The sequence below is a fragment of the Ambystoma mexicanum genome, chromosome 2q, assembly GCF_040938575.1.
Source record: "Ambystoma mexicanum isolate Mex_15411 chromosome 2q, UKY_AmexF1_1, whole genome shotgun sequence".
NCBI lineage: Eukaryota > Metazoa > Chordata > Amphibia > Caudata > Ambystomatidae > Ambystoma > Ambystoma mexicanum.
The window spans coordinates 1,171,590,546-1,171,610,032 of NC_090924.1; the positions used below are offsets into that span (position 1 = coordinate 1,171,590,546).

Consider the following 19,487-nt stretch of genomic DNA (forward strand, 5'->3'; position numbering starts at 1 on the left):
AGGACAGCTCCCATGGCTAAACTGGATGCATCAGTTTCTACTATGTATGGAAGCTTGGGGCGTGGATGTTTTAAGACAGGTGCTGATGTGAATTTCACTTTCAGCTCTTGGAAGGCCTTTTCAGCCTCTTCGTTCCACAAGAAGCGTTTGTTTTTTCGCAAAATTGCTGTGATGGGATGTACAACATGGGAGAAGTCCAGAATGAATCTGCGGTAGAAATGAGCAAATCCGAGCATGCTTTGTACCCCTTTGACTGAACTGGGTGATGGCCACTTGAGAATTGCGTCCACCTTTCGAGAGTCCATTCGGACTCCCTTTGGAGTCAGGATAAATCCAAGAAATTCAACTTCCGTAGCATGGAAAACACATTTTTCCAATTTTGCATATAACTTGTGCTGGCGTAGTTTCTCAAGGACTGCACGCATGTGCTTAACATGGTCTGATTCTGAGGAGGAGTACACTAGAATATCATCTATGTATACGATGACACAGACGTCAATGAGTTCACGAAGGACATCGTTCATAAAATACTGGAAGGCTGCTGGTGCATTGCACAACCCGAAAGGGCATCACCTGATATTCGAATAATCCGTACTTGGATCGAAAGGCAGTCTTCCATTCGTCGCCTTTCTTGACACGTACCAGATGATATGCCCCTTGGAGATCTAACTTAGTGTAGATACAAGCATCCTTTACTTGGTCTAGTAATTCGGGGATCAGAGGCAATGGGTATCGTTTTTTTACCGTAATCTGATTTAATGCCTGGTAATCTATGCACGTTCTAAGGTCACCTTCCTTTTTTGGCACGAAGAATAAAGCTCAGGATGCAGGAGACTTGGAAGGACGAATAAAGCCATTAGCAAGGTATTGGTCCAAGTATTGCCGTAGGTGAAGATTTTCAGGTTCCGTGAGGGCGTAGATTCTACTACATGGTGGTTGTGCACCAGGTAGGAGGTCGATTTGACAATCGTATGATCTGTGAGGAGGTAATGTATTGGCCTGTCCTTTTTGAAAAACATCCTGAGATTCTTGATATTCCTGAGGTAACTGCACGATTGGGTTAACGACTGTAGCCAGGCCTTTGTTCAAAGTTTTCTCCCTGTAACAGGTGTGTGCACAATCCGGGAAGGTTATTCTCTTCTCTCGCCATTCTATACAAGGATTATGTGTTTCCAACCATGGCATTCCCAGTATTATCTGGAACTGTGGGGCTTTGATTAGATCAAACACAATAGTCTCTCGATGCCCATCTTGACTCAACAGTGTCCTCTCTGTAGTGGAATGTGTTACAGGCCCCGAGGCAATCTCAGTTCCATCAACTGTGGTGATGACATCCGAAGTGGTCTTTTTGCAAAGAGGTAGATTCATCCTTGACACCAATTCGTGGTCCATATAGTTTCCTACGGCCCCGCTATCTATGTATGCCCTTACTGCGTGCATACGTGTTGGCAGCCTGGGATCAAGTAGGACCATTGGGATGATCAGATGCAAGGTCTGAGTGTCCTTCTTTAAGCTCGGCAAGCGGACCTCTACGCTTGTCGGGCGTGGTCGTTTCCCGAATCAGGCACTACGTGGCTTTTATCAGCAACTCCTACCACTTTCTTGGGTGTTTTTGTAGGGCAATCCCGTAGAAAATGTCCTGAGGTTCCACAGTACAGACACAACTGCATCTGTCGTCTTCTTTCTCTTTCCTTTTGAGTTAAGGGTCCTTTAACGCCCCCGATCTGCATAGCTTCAGATGCATCTGTTCCTTTGGGGGCAATGTTGGGTTTAACCAATACCCGATTCTCGAACTTAGATCGATCAGTCTTTCGGTTCTGAAGTCGGTGGTCTAGCTGGACCACTAACTCTATAAATTCTGTGCAATCCTGAGGTGGGTTCACAACTTGAGCCAAGACGTCTTTGAGTTCTCCCCGAAGTCCACGATGAAACAATGTAATTCGTTTTTCCTCCGGCCACCCGGTTCCACCACCAACCTATTGAAGGTTGCAATATAGGTTAGCAGATCCTGGTTACCCTGTCGTAAGGATAAAAGTTCGCTGTCCAGGGCTTGACCCTGTGAGTGTCTGGCGAATAGTTTTTCCATGCTCCTTTGAAAACCCTGAAAATCCCGGAGAAGAGGATCATCCTGGTTGACTAACGGAATGGACCAATCTGCTGCGCTGCCACTAAGATATGACAATACAAAGGCTACTTTGGCTTGGTCATTTGGAAAGGCTCCCGGTCTGCATAAAAAGTGCAAGCGGCATTGGTTCATAAACACGGCGAACCTTTTGGGGTCCCCAGCAAAGCGTTCAGGTGGAGCTAACGGAATATTTCCTAGGAAAACCACTTGCACAGGATTTCTTGATGAAACGGGGGTTGGGTTTCCCCCATATCCAGGTAGGGGCGTTTGCCCAGCTTGGTTTTGCAGTAGTTGCCTAGCCAGATCATCAGTGCGCTCCTTTGAGACAATCAGTTCTCTCCTGAGGGCATTAGTCTCTTGGGCATGTACTTCCGCCCTAAGTTCCCCCAATAATTGGGCCAGTTGGTCGGTTCTTGTGGTTTCCATAACACCCGGGTGGGTATTTTTAGAAAGGCTTTGTGTTCTGTTACGCTCACCTGGACCCCACAGGGCTGTCGATCGGACCCGGACAGCTGCGGTCTCCGTCAACGTGATGCGTAGTGCAGAGATGACTGTCTGGACTGGCCCGCCTAGTCTTGTCTGCTGGACCCGAAGAAGTATTTTCCTGCAAGTGGAGACAGGGATTAGCCAATTGTGGGTTTTAGGGATGGCCTCCCAACTGTTCTCGCTCTCCCCCACTAATCACCTCCGATATCCCCTTAGTAACCTCACCCTATGTTTGTAAAAGATGAGCTCTCCATCCTACGTGTCTTGCAGGGGCGCGTAGATACCAGTTACTTCACTGGTTTGAAGGCGTTGGGAGAGTTCCGGTAAGCATTGACTCTGAAGTCCCAGGCGGGATTGGTAAGTATCAAGTTCAAAGAGTTCAATGTGCCCGATGTTCACTCTTGTCCCCTTCCTTCCTTAAGTTACAACTGAGTTTGTGAGAAGAAGGTCTCGTAGCTGATGCTGGCGTTCAGATAAGAGTCTGTGTTACCCAACGCTGTCCGGTAACTATTGCATGCGTTAACGTGTTGTTTTTCTCCCTCTTTACAGATGCGGCATATGAAGATATGGAGAATAATACCGCCGGTGGAAAATCAGGTAAGTCTATGGTGGTAAGAGGTATTTGTTGATTCCCTTGACTCACCTTGTTATTCCTGTGCCCCTAGGTGCCGGAGTACGGCGAAGAAATGATGAAGACAGTGCCGGATCAAAACATGCTGTGAGAACTGGCGAGTATGGCGCCGTGCTGGAGCTGGCGAAGCGACGCGTGCAGGACTGATGTACTTTCCAGGTCGGGAGATGAAATGGATCCGGAATCAGGTGAGGAATTTGAAATAAGTTAGTTTTCTAACCTTGTCCTTTTCTTCCTCTTTATTCTAGGAGCTCCGGATTCGAGGCAGGCGTGGCAGAAGACTGGATGCTGGCTGCAGGCACGCGGGCGTGGCAGAAGACTGGATGCTGGCTGCAGGCACGGTGGGAGTCACGCTGCTGGATGCAGAATAACACGAAGCATGTGCTGCTGTTCGGGCGTGGTTTAAATAGCCTTCAAAGTAGTCCCAGGAAAGAGGTTCCCCAGGACCACACCCGAGTAAAAAATAGTCCCTGTAGTAAAATAGTCCCATCCAGGCCTCACGTTGGCTTGGATTTATTTGCAGCATGGTCTGCATGAGGTAAGTAATGTCTATGAGCCTTTCGCCTATGGCACCAGGACTGAACCCAGACAGCCCCTAGCTGGGGCTGCTGGGGTTTTTGTAAATGTCCTTGATGCCTGCTCCCGGGGCTAATGGGCTTGATCCGGATACCTGGGTGTAGGCATCATGACACTCGGTCCTCGCCACTTATTAATCTTGCAAAAGGTTTCCACTGTCCCCAAAAACGATGAAGGCGATGACAACTGGCCAGCCCTGAGACCGCTTGTGAAAGTAAGGAATGCTACTGTGATGAACAAGCGTTGTTAGGACTCACTGCATGTGCGCTCTAGCTCCTTTAAGCATCTTTTGTGCTAGATGGAATTACAATAATAGATCTTAGACCAAATAACCAGACCGACTCAAAGAATATGGCGAAATGCTACTTTATTATCAGTTCAATAAAGCAGGGTCATTGGGCGGATAACGGACTGACGCTTGCACACTCACACAGTAAATTGATTAGATGGAGGTCTTATATATGACATCACTATACGTGGCAAAATACAAAACCTATCAAAGGGAGTGACTGGTTAAGGAAACATATCTACTTATAAAATATATAGGTATTAGTTCTTCATTGGCTACCCCTTGACTTTAGGGCTTGCCTTGAACTACCTCTAAATGCATAAAGTACTGATTATGATGGTCAAAAGATCAGGGGATTGTCTCTCCAACCCCACTGATTGCCTGGCATTCCTTGGACTTTTGGCTCCTTAGCAGCACGCATGTGAAACAAAACTTAGGTCACCAGACTACTCCCCTTTTTCCCAATTAGACCATCATCTGTTATCAGTAGTCCATGAGCCAAAGTCTTCCGTCTGTAGTTGACTTTGTTGCTGCTCATGGTTCTGGAACATTCAAGGGAGTATGAGCACACCATTATCTTAGCTCAAAGCTCTGATGAATAGTCTTTGTTTTGAACTTATGGGTCACGTGTGAGTAGACCACAAATTTGTCCATTTCAGCCTTCCATTTACTGCTACTTGATTTAATTATGCATGGTGCTGTTGCTCCTCTTGGCCTCTAGAGGCTTGTTCACTCTATCTCATATGAACTTTATACTCTTTTAATTGACTCGCAGTTTGACTCAGACATTTTCGTCTTCCTTCATATAGGAAGAATGTCTCACATTCAGGGGTTATCCATGTACTCCCTTTGGGCTCTGTACTTGTCCTTTAAAAGTAGAATCTTTGGTCTGGGCCAACGTTGACTCACCGTCGGGTCTGTTCACGGGGCTGTCTTTTTCATGCCTTCTGATTCTTACAATTTCAGCCTGTTTCTCAGGTAGCTTTATTACATTCAAAGTGAACGGTCGTCCATTTTCTTAATATGGCCATCCTTCCCATAATATATATATTCCTCTGTAGCAAGCTTCTGCATGTTTTCTTTCTACCTTGCATTACTGCATATTTACAGTTATTGGTCAGTAGGCTGCTTCGTTTCTTTTTAGATTCATGATCACTTTAACTGCAGGTTCATTTTACTTCATTACTTAGTATTTTCATATCATTTCAGCATAGTTTCATATATCTTCTTCATGACATCACTTTGGCCCTCATTACAATACCGGCGCTAAACCATGGCGCTATTAGCACCATGGTTGGTGCCGGTGTTGTAACAAGTCTTCCATGGTGAAATGGGGAAATACCGCCCCATTCCAAAGTTGGCGGGGCGGTATTTCCCCATGGCCATTCCCCATTCCCATTTTTGCCCCATAGGGCTCAATGGGAATGGCGGCAATTATGGCACCGCAAATTGCGGTACCGTAATTGCCTGCGAGGTCCCTTTGCAGGTCCCTACTTTAACGACTGGTCCAGACCAGCCATTAAGGTCGGGTCCCGCAAAGGGACCTCATAGTAAGGCGCTAAGTGGTTAACGGTGCCGCCGCCTTTTACGGCGCCGTTAACCACTTAGCGCCAGGGTCGGAATGAGGCCCTTTGTCTTTGTCGGATTTCATTTTACGTCCATCCACGATATTCACTCACGCATTCTGACATCTTGGCAGGCGACATTCTTCCATGTAACACTCTTCCATACAACATCCTTCCACACATTCGGTGCAAAGGTACATTCTGTATGGCTGTTTGAGTGCATTACGCCTCTAATACACTCAATGTGGTATAGGAACGATACAGGGGGTCCCATCTATAGCTTTTCTCTGACTGTTCCAATATGACGGTGGTGAGGGGGCGTGGACTGGTAGGATAGCGCCTATCGGGCCTCTACACATGAGCTGGTCTGAGTGTAGGCTTAAATATTTCTCTGGTTTACAAAATTACACTAAAGGTGGAAGCTAAAAAGTAGAAGGGGGTTGTGCTGGCTGTGCAGAGGTTTGGAGTAATTGGTATCGGACCAAAAGGTCCCCAAAAAAACAATGAATATGATATGATATTTTATTTGTATTGCGCTTGTACACAGGTGTTTCAGAGCGCGACTAGGCAAGGGAGGGGCAACAGGGGAGAACACAAAACAACAACCATCTTACTAGGCCCAGTGAAATTGAGAACGCGCAAGTGCATGGGAAGGGGAAAATGGAAAAAGTGCATGGAAGGGGGAGAGTGGAAAGTGCAGAGGAGAGCCGATAAATAAATAATAAAAAATAAAAAAATAAATAGATGGAAGCAATAAACAGTGGTAGTGCAGCCAGAAAGTGGCAAGTGCAGACTGGGTAAGTCTGATAAGTGCAGAAAAGAAGAAAATGGGGTAGGGGGGTGTATGGGTACAGATACAGTCCACCAGTGCAAGGGGTGGCCAGGAGGCAGTGCAGGAGGGTGGTAGGGTGAGCAGGTACCTGGGACCAGGGAAAGAGGGTGGCCAGGTGCACAGTGCCAAGAGAGAGCGGGTCAGCAGGGGAGAGGGTGAGAGAAGGCAGAAGCAAAGAGGAAGGTCTTGAGGTGCTTCCGGAACCAGAGTTCTCCTCAAGTTTTAGAGTGGCAGGGAGGCTGTTCCAGAGGGAGGCCCCAGCCGAAGATAGAGATCTACCCCCAGCTCGTTTCTTTGAAAAACGATTAACCCGGAGGGAGGTAGAGGTAGAGGAGCGAAGAGCTTGAGAGGGGAGGTATTTGCAGAGGGAAAGCTGAAGGCATTTTGAACCCAGGCCCCAGAAAGCCTTGTGGACAATGCAGAGGGTTTTACATTTAATCCTTGCATCCACTGGGAGCCAATGGAGCGATTTCAGAGCTGGAGAGATATGATTCCACAGCTTGAGGCCAAGGACAAGTCTTGCAGTCCTGTTCTGGATAATTTGCAGAAGGCGGAGAGTAGAGACAGCTAGATTTAGAAAGAGGCTGGTACAATAGTCCAACCTAGAGAGAACCAGAGCTTGAGAGACAGTGAACTTCTGAGGGAAGGAGAGGAAAGGCAAATTACCTCTGAGGAGGTGCAGTAGGAAGTTTGACTTTTTAGAGACCTCAGAGATATGGGCAGAGAAGGAAATTTTGGAGTCAAAGATGACCTCAAGGTTCTTAGCCTCGCAGGCAGGCGGAGGAGGGGGGGTAAGGGAGGCAGGCCAGAGAGTGAGGGAAAAGGATGGAGATGGTGTGCCGATGAGGAGGATCTCAGTCTTGCTGGCATTCAGACAAAGATCATTGGCGGCACACCAATCTTGAATGGCAGTTAGACAGTCAGAGATGAGAGAGGGGGAGGAGGTGGCTGAGTGCAGGCGGAAAATGTGTTGAGTGTCATCTGCACAGCACTAGAAATTTGAGCAGAAAATAGCAATGCAGTGGGCAAGAGTTGCCAGGTATTGGTTGAAAAGCCAGGGTGAGAGGTTCGACCCCTGGGGAACCCCACAGGTAGAGAGGAAGATAGATGATAGGAAGGACCCGAGTTGGACCTAGGAAAGTCGATCAGAGAGAAAAGAGGTCAGCCAGGCCAGAGCCTGATCAGTGATACCCAGGTTATCACGGAAACGGTTGAGCAGGATGGTGTGGTTGACTGTGGCGAAGGCAGAAGAGAGAGCAAGAAGGATGAGGACAGAGGGAATGTTAGAGTCCAGCTTGGAGAGCATATCTTCACAGATGTTCATGAGAGCAGTTTTCGTGCTTCTCGCCGCTCTGAAGACAGACTGGTAGTCATGGAGACAGCCAACACAATCTGAATGAATGTTAAACTGAGATATGGCCAGCTTTTCCAGGAGTTTGCCCAGAAAGGGTGTAATGGAAATTGTGTGATAGTTAGCTGGACAGGAAGGATCAGCTGTGGGTTTCTAGAGAAGAGGATGCACAAGGGAGTGCTTCAGATGGGAGGGGAAGGATCCTGAGGCAAAGGAGTGGTTGCAAAAAACGGCAAGGGCTGGAGCGAGGGTGTCATTGTGGTCCTTGATGGTTTTAGAGGAAGAGGAACCTATTTTGACGAGGCTTTCATAGATCAGACTTGTCTAGCGACCTCGTCAGGGGATTAAATCGGACAGGAAGAGAAGGACGGAGGGGGGATTAAAGGGGGGGTCTGCAAGCATAGACTGAGAGGGAATAGGAGGGGCAGGGGAAGAGAGGGTGGACAGGATGTCCTGGGTTTTTGAGATAATGTGCGAGGCAAGGGTATTGCAGAGAGCCTGGGAGGCAAGAGGAGGGGTGGAGACTGCCGCAGGGTTGGCAAGCTCCTTACAAATGTTATAGAGTTTGGCCGAGTTGTTAGATGCCGCAGAGGCACGGGCTTGAATGTGGGTTCTCTTCTTAGTGCGGACAGAGAGTCGGTATTGCCTTTGGAGCAGGCGACAGGCCAGTTTGTCAGAAGATGAGCAAGAAGCCCTCCATTTCCTCTCAACCGCCCGACACTTATGTTTAAGTGTAGCTAGGTCAGAGTCATACCAGGAATTGCACTTTGCTTTGGACTTCAAGCGTATCCTCATGACAGGGGCAAGAGCATCAAGAGTATCAGAGATAGAAGAGTAGAGAAGGGACAGGGTTGTGTCGGGGTGTGAGTCATCCAGAGGAGGGGGATCGGGATAGAAGGTGGCAGCGAAAGCCTCAGCTGACACACGCTTCATAGGTCGGATGTCTGAGAAAATAGGTGGCAGTGTTGGGGTGTGGTTGGCTTGGGGGGAAGAGAGTGAGAGATGTGAGGAGAGAAGGCAGTGGTCACTCCAGGAGGAGTGGTCTGAGGGATAGAGAGGGGGAGGCCAGGGGAGATCATGACATCCAGTGTGTGTCCAGCAGAGTGCGTCGGGCCAGAGGGAAGGATAGAGAGGGAGAGGGAATTGCAGAGGTTTCGAAAGAGCAGAGATGAGGGACAGGGAGAATCGAGGTGGATGTTGAGGTCAACAAGGAGGAGGAGTTGAGTGGTTGAGGCCAGGAGGGAGGGAGAGAGGTCAGCCCATTCAGAGAGAAAAGAGGTGATTTTCCCAGGAGGCCTGTAGGGAGTAGCAACAGTAAGAGAGTAGTTAGGAGAGATTGAGAGCCTGCAGACAAGGAATTCAAAAGAGGAGTAAATCTGGGTGGGAATGATAGTGGCAAGAATCCACCAAGGGAAGATAAGGGCTACGCCCCCTCCAGGTCGAGTAGATCTGGGTGCTGAGAGAATCTTGTAGCCATCTGGGAGTAGAGTGTCAAAGCTTGTGACAGAGCTGGCTGTGAACCATGTCGCTGTAAGACCGAGGACATCTAGATCCAGTTCTTCAAGGAGGTGGCAGATGTCAGAGGAATGTTTGACAGCAGAGCGAGAGTAGAGAGTGGCCAGATAAAGAAGGTTACCAGCCTTAAAGACCTTCCGGGGAGGGGTACAAATCAGAGGTACGCCCTGCAGAGTTGTGGAGGTAGCCTGTAGAGTGGCAGAGGAGGAGGAAAAAGTGGCCAAGGTAGCCAAGGAATGAGAGGAGGGGACAGCTGGAGATGAGAGGAAGTTGATGAGGTGAGAGAAACGTCTATCAAAGAGGAGATTGGACTGAGGACCTTGGACCATAACAGTGCCATTTAGGTAGACATTAAGGATGACTCTGGAGGAGTCGAAGGAAGCCATGAGGACATCCCAGCGAGTGTCGCTATTTATGGGAGAGGAGGAGACAGGACAGAGCACAGAGATCATATGGGGGTCCATAGATCCGGCAAAGGAACAACAAAGAGGATGTCTGTGAGGGTCTGTCTGGAGGCAGCTAGGTATAGGGAGGGTTGGAGGCCAAGATATCCTTTTTAAGTGAGAAGGCAAGGATAGTTGATAGAGAATCAGTTGGAATAGATGGGACAAACAGAAAGTGTAACAGAAAGCCAAGCAGTATTGAACAGTCACTGGGCTAGCAGGTTACACTCAATGGCCAAAAGGTAGATGCGAAAATTACAACCAAGTTTGACTTTCATGTTAAATGGGAGACCAGTAGTTATGGAATTTAGAATTGTAGTCAGATGGTAAAGTTGAGTATGGATAAAGCTTCAAGTGAGTACATAACAGGGAGAGTGGAGAGTGCCATCCGAGGAGGAAGTAGAAGTAGACCAAGAGGGAGGGGAACTAACCCAAACAGAATATGGTAGGAGAGTCATTGCAGTCCAATAGTCATGGGGTAGCAGCCTCACTGAGGGTGTGGCTGTTGCAGCCTGTGAAAGCAGACAGGGAAGCTGACAGGGCCTTAGAAGTGGGCCTTGGAATGACTGGCCCGGCTAAAAGCCTGCCAGTCCCTCATTGGTCCATAAATGCAAACTCCCCACCAATCAGGGAGCAGGATGGCAGAAGGTGCCCAGATCGGAAAAGCCTCCCTAGTAGAGAGGGCCCAGGCGGCCATGTTGAAAGCACTGCATGGCAGGGGCGTTGCTGGGGGGGCTAAGGGGGCTATAGCCCATGATCTTTTGGTTGTAGCCCCGGATAGAATCTCAGGAGCTACAGCCAAAAGACTAGCTAGCCCCCAGTCCCAACAGTTCTGACATCGGCTTAGCCCCTGGTCTTTTCCAGACCTAGCAACTCCCCTGCTGCATGGTCCAGAGAAATACAGGCAAGGACAGGCAGTGAAGCATTCAGTCAGATGCAGGGTAGCAGGATTGAGCAAAGAACGCTGTGCGGGGCGCGTTTGTACAGTGCTGTGATTATGGCATATTTAAAAAATAAATAATTTCCAAAATGCCAAATTTTCGATTTTTGCAGAAAATGTTCCAAGATTTTTTGGGCTGGTGCTGTAATGCACCTACCTCGCCCTGAGGGTTCAGGAGCAGCATGGGCACTGAGCCAAGCTCCATTAATGAAAACGTAGGTTCGGGAGAACAAAGGAGCGTTTGTGGACCAGGCGCTCTGTCGCATAGTGAAGAAGGAAAGCAGTTCTGAATGTACGTTTACTACGTGAATGGCAGTAAATGAAAATGACGAAAACCCATTATACCGTACAAGGGGAGCGAGGGTTGCAGGGGTGTCCCCCGCTCCTCTTGTATGGTATAATGGGTTTCGTGTTTGACCCCCGCAGTCGGAAGGCAGGTATTGGGGCAGGAAAACATGTGCAATCTATGTGATCACAGCGAGCCTGCATTTTCACATTCAGAATTTCTCTTTGTGAAAATATAGGCCCTCCTTAAAAACACAATTATTTCCTTCAGTTGCTCATAAATAATTTCACCCCTGTCACGGTATCTTCAGTGCTGCTCCTTTTTGGTATGGTTCCGTATTCCATTCCCTTATGTGTAAATAGCACCTTGCTGAAACTGATACGCCCATGGCCAGAGCATAGAATCTAGTACAATCGAAGGCCAGATCTGAAAGCAGTTCTATCCGACTACATTACCCGTGGAACACCTGCACAATCTGCACCCTTCCCAATGATTTAAATGAAATCCTGAAAGTCTGATAATACAGCCTGTGAAGTATCAGTGGGGTAGAGCCTGGCCTTGAAAGATAGATGCTTCCTGACCTGTCATTTGTCAAGGACTGTTCCCATCTGCTTTTCAATCATATCTCTAACACAAGCCTGCTCTTCTGATACTGATGGGCAGTCAGCTAGTGTGGAAAGGAGCAAAATCACTTGAAGGGAAATGTCAGGGATGTTTATTCACTCTTGGAAGAAAACATTTTATTCATGAAACATGGGGCCATCATTTTCTCTGATTCTTGCCAATCCCAAGGGATACACTTTGTTCAAATTTCATTATCTCAAATGTAATAGAAGTGCCATGTCTTCAGTGCCCGGGTAATCCATTTTAGTGGCTACTCTACATAGGTTGAAGCTTTGTGCAAATCCTCTTTCGCCTGGTATTTTCTTCAAGGTTTAGCACCCATCCTTTCATTTCTTTCTGCAGAAATCTGCGTCAGCAGATGATAACGTGAGAGACACTCTATTCTTTAGGGAGATCCTCTTCTTCATGACTTTCTTCATAGGCTCCTCGATCAGCAGTGTAGTGTTTGTTCTTTGCTAGAGATCTTGCTTGCTCAGCATTAGGCCTCTTTTGTCTGGGAGTTGGGGAAGCTGAAGAAGAGGAGGAGGGGGACTCTTCCTGGAGCACTTTCTGTGCTGAAAGCTCATGTTGTCCGCATGTAGTTAGTGTACACAATGCGGGATGCATGGTCTCCTCTCTGTGTCAGAGACCCCCTGACCTCTCACATAAAAGTAAAGCTGGATACTGAGAGATGACACGTGTGCTTCATGATCGAGCTCAGCAGGAGAGGGTGCGGGACACTGAAAATGCAGATATTTCTCTAGATCCCTTAGTGTTTCTGAAGACACCTCAACCAACAGTTGTTTGGTACCCATTCTCCTAAAAACGAGCATCCTTTACCCTTGGCATGATCCAGCAGAGGCCAGAAGACAAAAAGATTTACTGTACATTAATAGGAATGTTTGAATCCTCATCCAGTGGGAACTGAGCAAATGAAGATAAGATCAAGTACAGGAATAAAAAAGCAAGAGGATTTCAGGTGCTATTGCCTATTGATATTGCCCCTCACCACTTTTTAGGGGGCTTTGGGTTAACAAAAAAAAAAGAGTTCCTATATGGGTGGGTGGACCCACCTCACAAATAGGTACTAGGATGGGGAAGGGGAAAGTGGCAGTAATGCATGTTGAAGTCTATTGAATTAAATCAGTTGATGGTATTTACAGTGTGGAACATTTTCCAATTTAAGTTCTTAAGAAGAACTTAAATTCTTGAAGAAAATTCAAAATGCCTCTGTGCGTATAATCTACAGCATGAAAAGGCACAAAACCACCTCCAATGCCAGAAGGGAGCTACACTGGCTTCCGATATCAGCCAGGATTTCCTTTAAAACACTAACACTGTGTCATAAGTGCATCTATGGGACAGCCCCAAACTATTTAAAGGACAAAATTTCGGTTTACCAACCTGCGAGAAACCTTCGCTCTACATCCACTCTATGTCTGCAGGTGGCTAGGACAAAGAGAGCCCGTGGAAATGGACGTTACTTCCCGGTGCTCGTGGCTAAGGCTTGGAACAACCTACCACAGGCGCTCAGAGCAGAAAGCAATCATCTGGCATTTCGGAAGCTCCTAAAAACAGAACTGTTCACTTAATTCTATCTTCGGTTATCTTCACTGATCTTTTTGTCTTTTTTTTTTCTGCTTGTGAAGGAGCGCTTGGATGCCTTAGGGCTTTAGCGCTATAGAAATGTTATAAGTAAAGTAACAGGGCAGCACAGAGCATAATGTATGTATCGTTTATGTACTGTTGGCAAATACACAAGGCTGAAAATCTCCCTAACAGAGGACTGGACAGCGTGGTCAGTTTGTTCGGTTGGCAGCAAATTATTGTACACATTGTTTGAAACAGCGGGTGGGGGGATACGTACAATTCTATTACAACGTTGAATGTACAACCTTTTCACCCTCACCTCTGTCTATATCGTATATTGATATCCCAGGAAGGCATGACACTTGCATATGCCTACAGTGGTGACATTGCTTGTTTTGCATGCTGCATGTTGCACATGGAATCTCCATTGTCATGTTACATAGTGTACATTATTTTATTGAAAGCTGAAGTCGGTTCCTTTCAACAAACATGAGCGGTATAAATGTTGATAAGTCTAACACATAAGTATATTGTGCATTGTAGTGCTAAATGAAGAGGTTTAGATCATTTTCTTGTTTTCTCTGTTCATACCTACTGCTCGATGAAAACCGATGGGCCTCTTTCTCGGCTTTTCCTTTTCTTGAACCTCTTTGTAAGGGCTTCCTAAATCAACAATAGATAACAGTCAGGAAAGAGACTTGGTTGCATCTATGCTGGCCAGGCTTTGAGATGACACTTACTTCAAGTCAGCAGTCTTTCGTTTGCATGCTCCTTCTAGCCCCGCAGTAGTTCTCGACACTCCTGGTGACTGGCACATTTGGACACGTTCTAGGATACACAGAGAGATTAAAACACAGTCAGAACATTTTAGACTACCTATTGAAACAGAAGTCAGTGTGTTTTTTATGCACGTCCTCAGTTTTCTTTTCAGAGGGCACACATGTTGTTATGTGTGTGTATTTGTGTGCATGAAGATGTATGCATGCTTCCTTTATATGCATAATACTGAATGATGGTCAATGCACTGGTTAAACATTTCAATACACCTTAGATTTGTAGACTCTGAAGCTGCAGTCACACGTGTATATCTACCTGTTTTATTAAGAATAGTCAAAACAAGGGGCCAGATTCAATAAAGATTTGACCTGGATGATATAAAGTAATGTCAGAGAGCTTCTCAGATTTAGCCATGCTTCCTCATACCTGCTTCACAATGCTTAAAACCTGAGCATTTATGTAGAGGTCTGGAGCATTTTTGGGATGCTCACAATCTAATGTGTTTCTCAAGGGTTTGCCCCAGGCTTTGGGGCTTAGATCGAAGGTAGCAGCCGGGGCATGTCAGAGATTGTCACGGACCACATCTGATTGTCTCTCTTGCAAATGTTGTGAATCAAACACAAGGTGTCTACAGGTACCGCTTAGAAAATGCAATCATGATTGAAGGAGTGTGTGAATTAAGATTGGATTTTAGTGTGTAAAGGCACCACTGTCTTCAACACATTATGCTGTTAATCAAACAGAGCAACATCTGACAAACAGACACTGGCCAATTGAATGAGAAAAAGGTAAGCAGCCCAAATCAACAACCCAACATTGGTCTTCAACAATATGTGCAAATTGTGCATGTTTTGATAATTGTATAAGTCTCACACTGAAACCCAGCCCTGCCTCAGCTGAAACTCACGAGAAACTATAAGCAAGGCCGGACTATAACACCAATAGAGTGGCAGATATTGCAGCCATTGAAACCTCGAATGCAAGCCCTGAATCTGCCCGAATGAGTCAATATGGCTCATGGTTACAAACATTTTAGTGTTTGGGTGAGTGTTGTTATAAATTGAATAAGCAGAAAGCCCAGTGTGTATTATGCACTCATTTGCGCTCTCTAGCAGGCAGTGGGCATCGTCCGAGTATTCCTGCAGAAGAGCAAGTTACTTACCAACTGTAACATTCTTTCGAGTGTATGTTCCTCCCACGTGTTCCTCATCTTAGATATTCGTATCTTCAAATTTGCTGCTTCAGACTTTTTTTGTTCACCAGGGGGCATTGTGTTCGAGGTTGCAGTATCAATGTCCCTCGGGGGCTGCCGTCGAGCGTCAACGTCATCTGCAATATAAAGGTCTTGAGCCGCGCCCGTTGGCTTCAGCTCTGTTTTTTCGATATACTCTAGCTGAGTAGTTGGCCAGGCGTTCTTTAGACCTCAAGCTCTCAAGGAATTCAGAGTGCAATTGACGTAAACTGTACAGAGAGGTAGGCTGGGAGGGTCGATGAGGAATACGTGGGAGGAACATCCAATCGAAAGAACGTTACAGTTAGTAAGTAACTTGTTCTTCGAATGGATTGTGTCCTCCCACGTAATCCTCATCTTAGATAGACTCACAAAGCAGTATACATTTGGAGGAGGGAGTACTAGGTAAAACAAATCATGTACTGTATGAAGAACGGCCTTAGCAAATAATCCTCCTTGTGATGAGGTGGAAACTAGAGAATAGTGTTTCACAAAAGTATGCATAGATGACCAGGTGGCCGCTGCACAAATATCTTGCACCAGGACACCGCTCTGGAGAGCCGGCGAAGTTGCCATGCCCCTGGTTAAGTGAGCCCTTAGCCCATCTGGAGGCTCTTTCCCAGCTAATCAATAACATTCGGAAATTGACAACATTATCCATCTGGATAATGTCTGCTTTGTTACTGCTAGGCCCAATTTATGACCATTATATCCTACGAAACGTTGATCACTAGATCATCTAAAAAGAAAGAAAGTACCATAGGTGTATTACATGAGAATGGGTCCACATTCTTGTCCTTAAAACAGTTACTGAATTTGTTCCAATGACACCAGTACAAGGATTGTGTTGCTGGCCTTCTGGCGAAAGTAAAATCTTCATTACGTCATCCGGGAGGTCCCAATCCTTATATCTCTGCCTCTCAGAAACCATGCATGAAGGCTGAGTGTCTTGACCTCTGGATGGAGAACCCGACATTCCTCTTACGAGAGGAGATCCTCTCTTTGTGGAAAACGTATTGGTGGGCAGATGGACATGTCCAGAAGGTCCGGGTACCACGTCCTCCTGGCCCAATCTGAGGCAATTAGGATCATGGTTTTCCTGAACTTTCTCAACCTCCTGATTACGTGAGGAATCACGGGGACTGGAGTAAACGCGTAAAGAAGTGGAAATTCACAGTCCACTATGAACGTGTCCCCTAGAGCGCCTCTTGGAGGAAATTCCCTTGAGCAATAATGATCGCACTTCCGATTGACCTTGGTCGCGAACAGATCCACTTGAGGGGTTCCCCAAAGGGTTAAGATCTCTTGAAGGACTTCCTGAGCTAGTTCCCACTCGTGGGAGACTGTGCTCTGCCTGCTCAGAGCGTACACCGCTGTGCTTTTCTTTCTGGCTAGGTGAACTGCTGATTGAGAGATTCATTCTTGTATTGCCCACAACCAGAGCTGCATTGCCTCTCTGCACAGTGGTAGTGGCCCTACACCCCCTCTCTTGTTAAGGTAGTACATGGCCACTGTGTTGTCTGTCATTATCAAGACATTCTTTCCCCTTACAGGGGGCAGAAAGGCCTTTAGCGCTAGTCTGACTGCCCTCAGCTCCAAAAGGTAGATGTGTAGTTTGGACTCGGATGGAGACCAACGACCGCTGATTGTCAGATCGTTGGTATGAGCTCTCCACCCTTTATTTAAAACCACATCTAGAAAAACACACAGGCACTAATAAAAGCAATTCAAAAACACGGTCACTAAAAGATATACACTCCCTTAGCAGAATATTAGACAAGTCTTAAGTAAAGCCCCACTTATTTTCAGACAGCGGTGAGCGCTTAACGTAGATGGCACTAATAATTCGTTTTTAAAAGGGAGAGAAAAACAGAGAATAAATTGAAACAGGTCCCAACACTTTTACAAGAACACAACAAGAGGGGAAGGCAAAGTAAAACCGTGAAGTTAGAGTTCAATAGGCTGGATCCACTTTAAGAGGATCAAAACGAAATGTGTCCAAGGTCACACGGTTGCAGTGCACAAAAGTCTTGCAACGGTTCAAAAAGGGGTTGGACCAAAGAAAGGGACCAGTTAGAGGGTCAAGGCGGCCAGCCCAGTCTAGAAGGTTAAGGGGTTATTATTACCTTGTAGCAATCTTTAGAAAGGGAGGCCTGGCGGACACGGTACCTTAAAGTGGTGAGAATACTCCAGCGGGGGCAGTTGTTCCTGGCAGCGGATGCAAGTCGGTGCTTCGTCCGGGGGAAGAGAAGATCTCGCCTGGGAGGAAGACAGGAGTCCGTTGCACTGCCAGGGAAGAAACCAGCCGCGGAGTTTCTCAGGTAAAAGGAGCGGTCCTGCAATTCGCGGTCCAGTTGTAAGTGGCTATCCGGTTGCCGGGGTGCTTGGCACGGGCAAATCGACCACAAGCCGGTCTGGGGTGCGAAGAGAAGAAAGTAAACTGGTTGTGCCCACCAGTCAGGGGAAGAAGCCTCTCCAGCCGGGAGATCTTCTCTGTCGTCGGGAAGTGGTGAGTCAGTTCCGCAGGGCTCCACCGGTGGTGTTGTCGTGGTAGGTCGGCTCAGCTTCTCCCTTGTCGGATTCTCAGGTCCTGTGGCGACTTCTGAAGTTCCAGTCCCCAAAGCCCTGCTTTTATGCAGCATACCCCCATTCACTCAGCCTAGCTGTCAATCAAACATGCTAAGTGGAGAGCCGGCCGGCTCACCACTTGGGCCAATCACACAAGAGTGTGACTTGAGTTACCAAGGTAACTCAGTCCAGGGTGCCTAAACCCCCTCTCGCAGCCCCTGTGGTACCCAGACAGAGTGGCACCACTTTTGGAGGCTTCTGTGGAGAAGCCTGCCAAAAAGTGGAACAAAGGGCTCGACTTGGGTTGGAGTCACAGAAGAGAAGACAAACGCCATTTTAGAATCGAGTCCTCGCAAAAAATACCAACCGGCGAATTAATATTAAATAAATAAACCGGCGGTATGTTCGAGGCTATGAGAATGAAATAATTAAAGTTGGTAGCCCCGAACAATGGGAAAATCTCATAGGGATATATCCGCGGTCGAATATAAAAAGTAGTATCCACTGCCACCAGCCAAAACTCGATCAGGGGGGACAGAGACGTGCCCCCTCGACTAACAGACCCCACGGCAATCGAATTGCCCCGACCAGTACGTCCACAATATGATGGTTTGTACCGGTTTCTCTTAATAATTTGGGACTAGTAAATCCAATGGTGACTTTACATGCCCTGGGAGACAGTAGTCAGTCCCAGGGTATGGAGTCTATGGTGGGGTGTCACTATGACCCCCCGGTGTCACTGCACGGAGGGTGCTGTGTAACACACATAGAAAAACACATGAGACCCTATGGAGTAAAGGAACCCATAGCCCATAAAACACATTAACAGTCAAAGGAACACCATAAATCATGTCCAAGAGTGGGAGAAAAAGAGTCTCACTCTTGGCAGGAGAAATAAAACAACTCCAGAAATCCAGCAAAGCTGCTGGGGGACTCACTAGGTTAGGAAATTCAGCCTAAAGAGAGAATTCTCCCTAACAAGGTGTCCGTCACTACCGTTATCTCTGGCCATGGTTGCCAAAAAGGCTCTTCCTTGAGAATATTGTCCTTGCAAGACCACCATAGCAGATCTTGAGCAACTCTGGCCGGAACTTGCAAAAGATCTGACATTGAGTCCTGAGAGCCCATTGAAGGAATCCCATTTTCAATCTGGCCTCTTGCACCAGAAAAATGCAGGCTGGCATGAGGCCGAGCAACCTCAGAAAATTGAAGGCCGGCAGATGCTGGGCATTCTGGAACTTTGTTACCATCTGCAGAATGTGATGAACTCTCACCTCGTAAGGCAAGGCTTTGCCCAAAGAAGTATCCAGCACTGCTCCAATCTATTGGAGTCTTTGGAATGGTTTCATATTTGACTTCTTGCAATTGATGGAGAAGCCCAGTCTGTGTAAGAAGTGGCAGGTCAGGGTCAGATGTTCCCAGGCCCGTTTGGGTGAACTCGCCCTGATTAACAAGTCGTCCAGGTAAGGGTAGACGTGAATCCCCCCTCTCCTGAGACTCACTGCCACTACCACCAACAGCTTGGTGAAAACCCTCAGGGCGGAGGTCAACCCGAATGGCAGAACTCAAAACTGATAGTGAGAACTGCCAATCACGAACCTCAGGTACTTCCTGTGCTTGAGATGGATCGGGACATGAAAGTAAGCATCCTGAAGGTCCAATGATACCAACCAGTCTTG

At 47.1% G+C, this 19,487-nt stretch overlaps 1 protein-coding gene across 4 annotated transcripts in view; it reads right to left on the reverse strand.

Moving 5' to 3' along the window:
• Positions 1-19,487, reverse strand: part of PPP1R9A (protein phosphatase 1 regulatory subunit 9A) — a 2,290,846-nt gene that overhangs the window by 149,636 nt on the left and 2,121,723 nt on the right. For all 4 annotated transcript variants that reach the window (XM_069648563.1, XM_069648562.1, XM_069648561.1 and 1 more), the window contains 2 exons: positions 13,973-14,060; positions 13,824-13,895 (listed from right to left, as the gene is read on the reverse strand). In XM_069648563.1, coding sequence (XP_069504664.1) covers positions 13,824-13,895; positions 13,973-14,060 — 160 coding nt within the window. The remainder of the gene's footprint in view (positions 1-13,823; positions 13,896-13,972; positions 14,061-19,487) is intronic.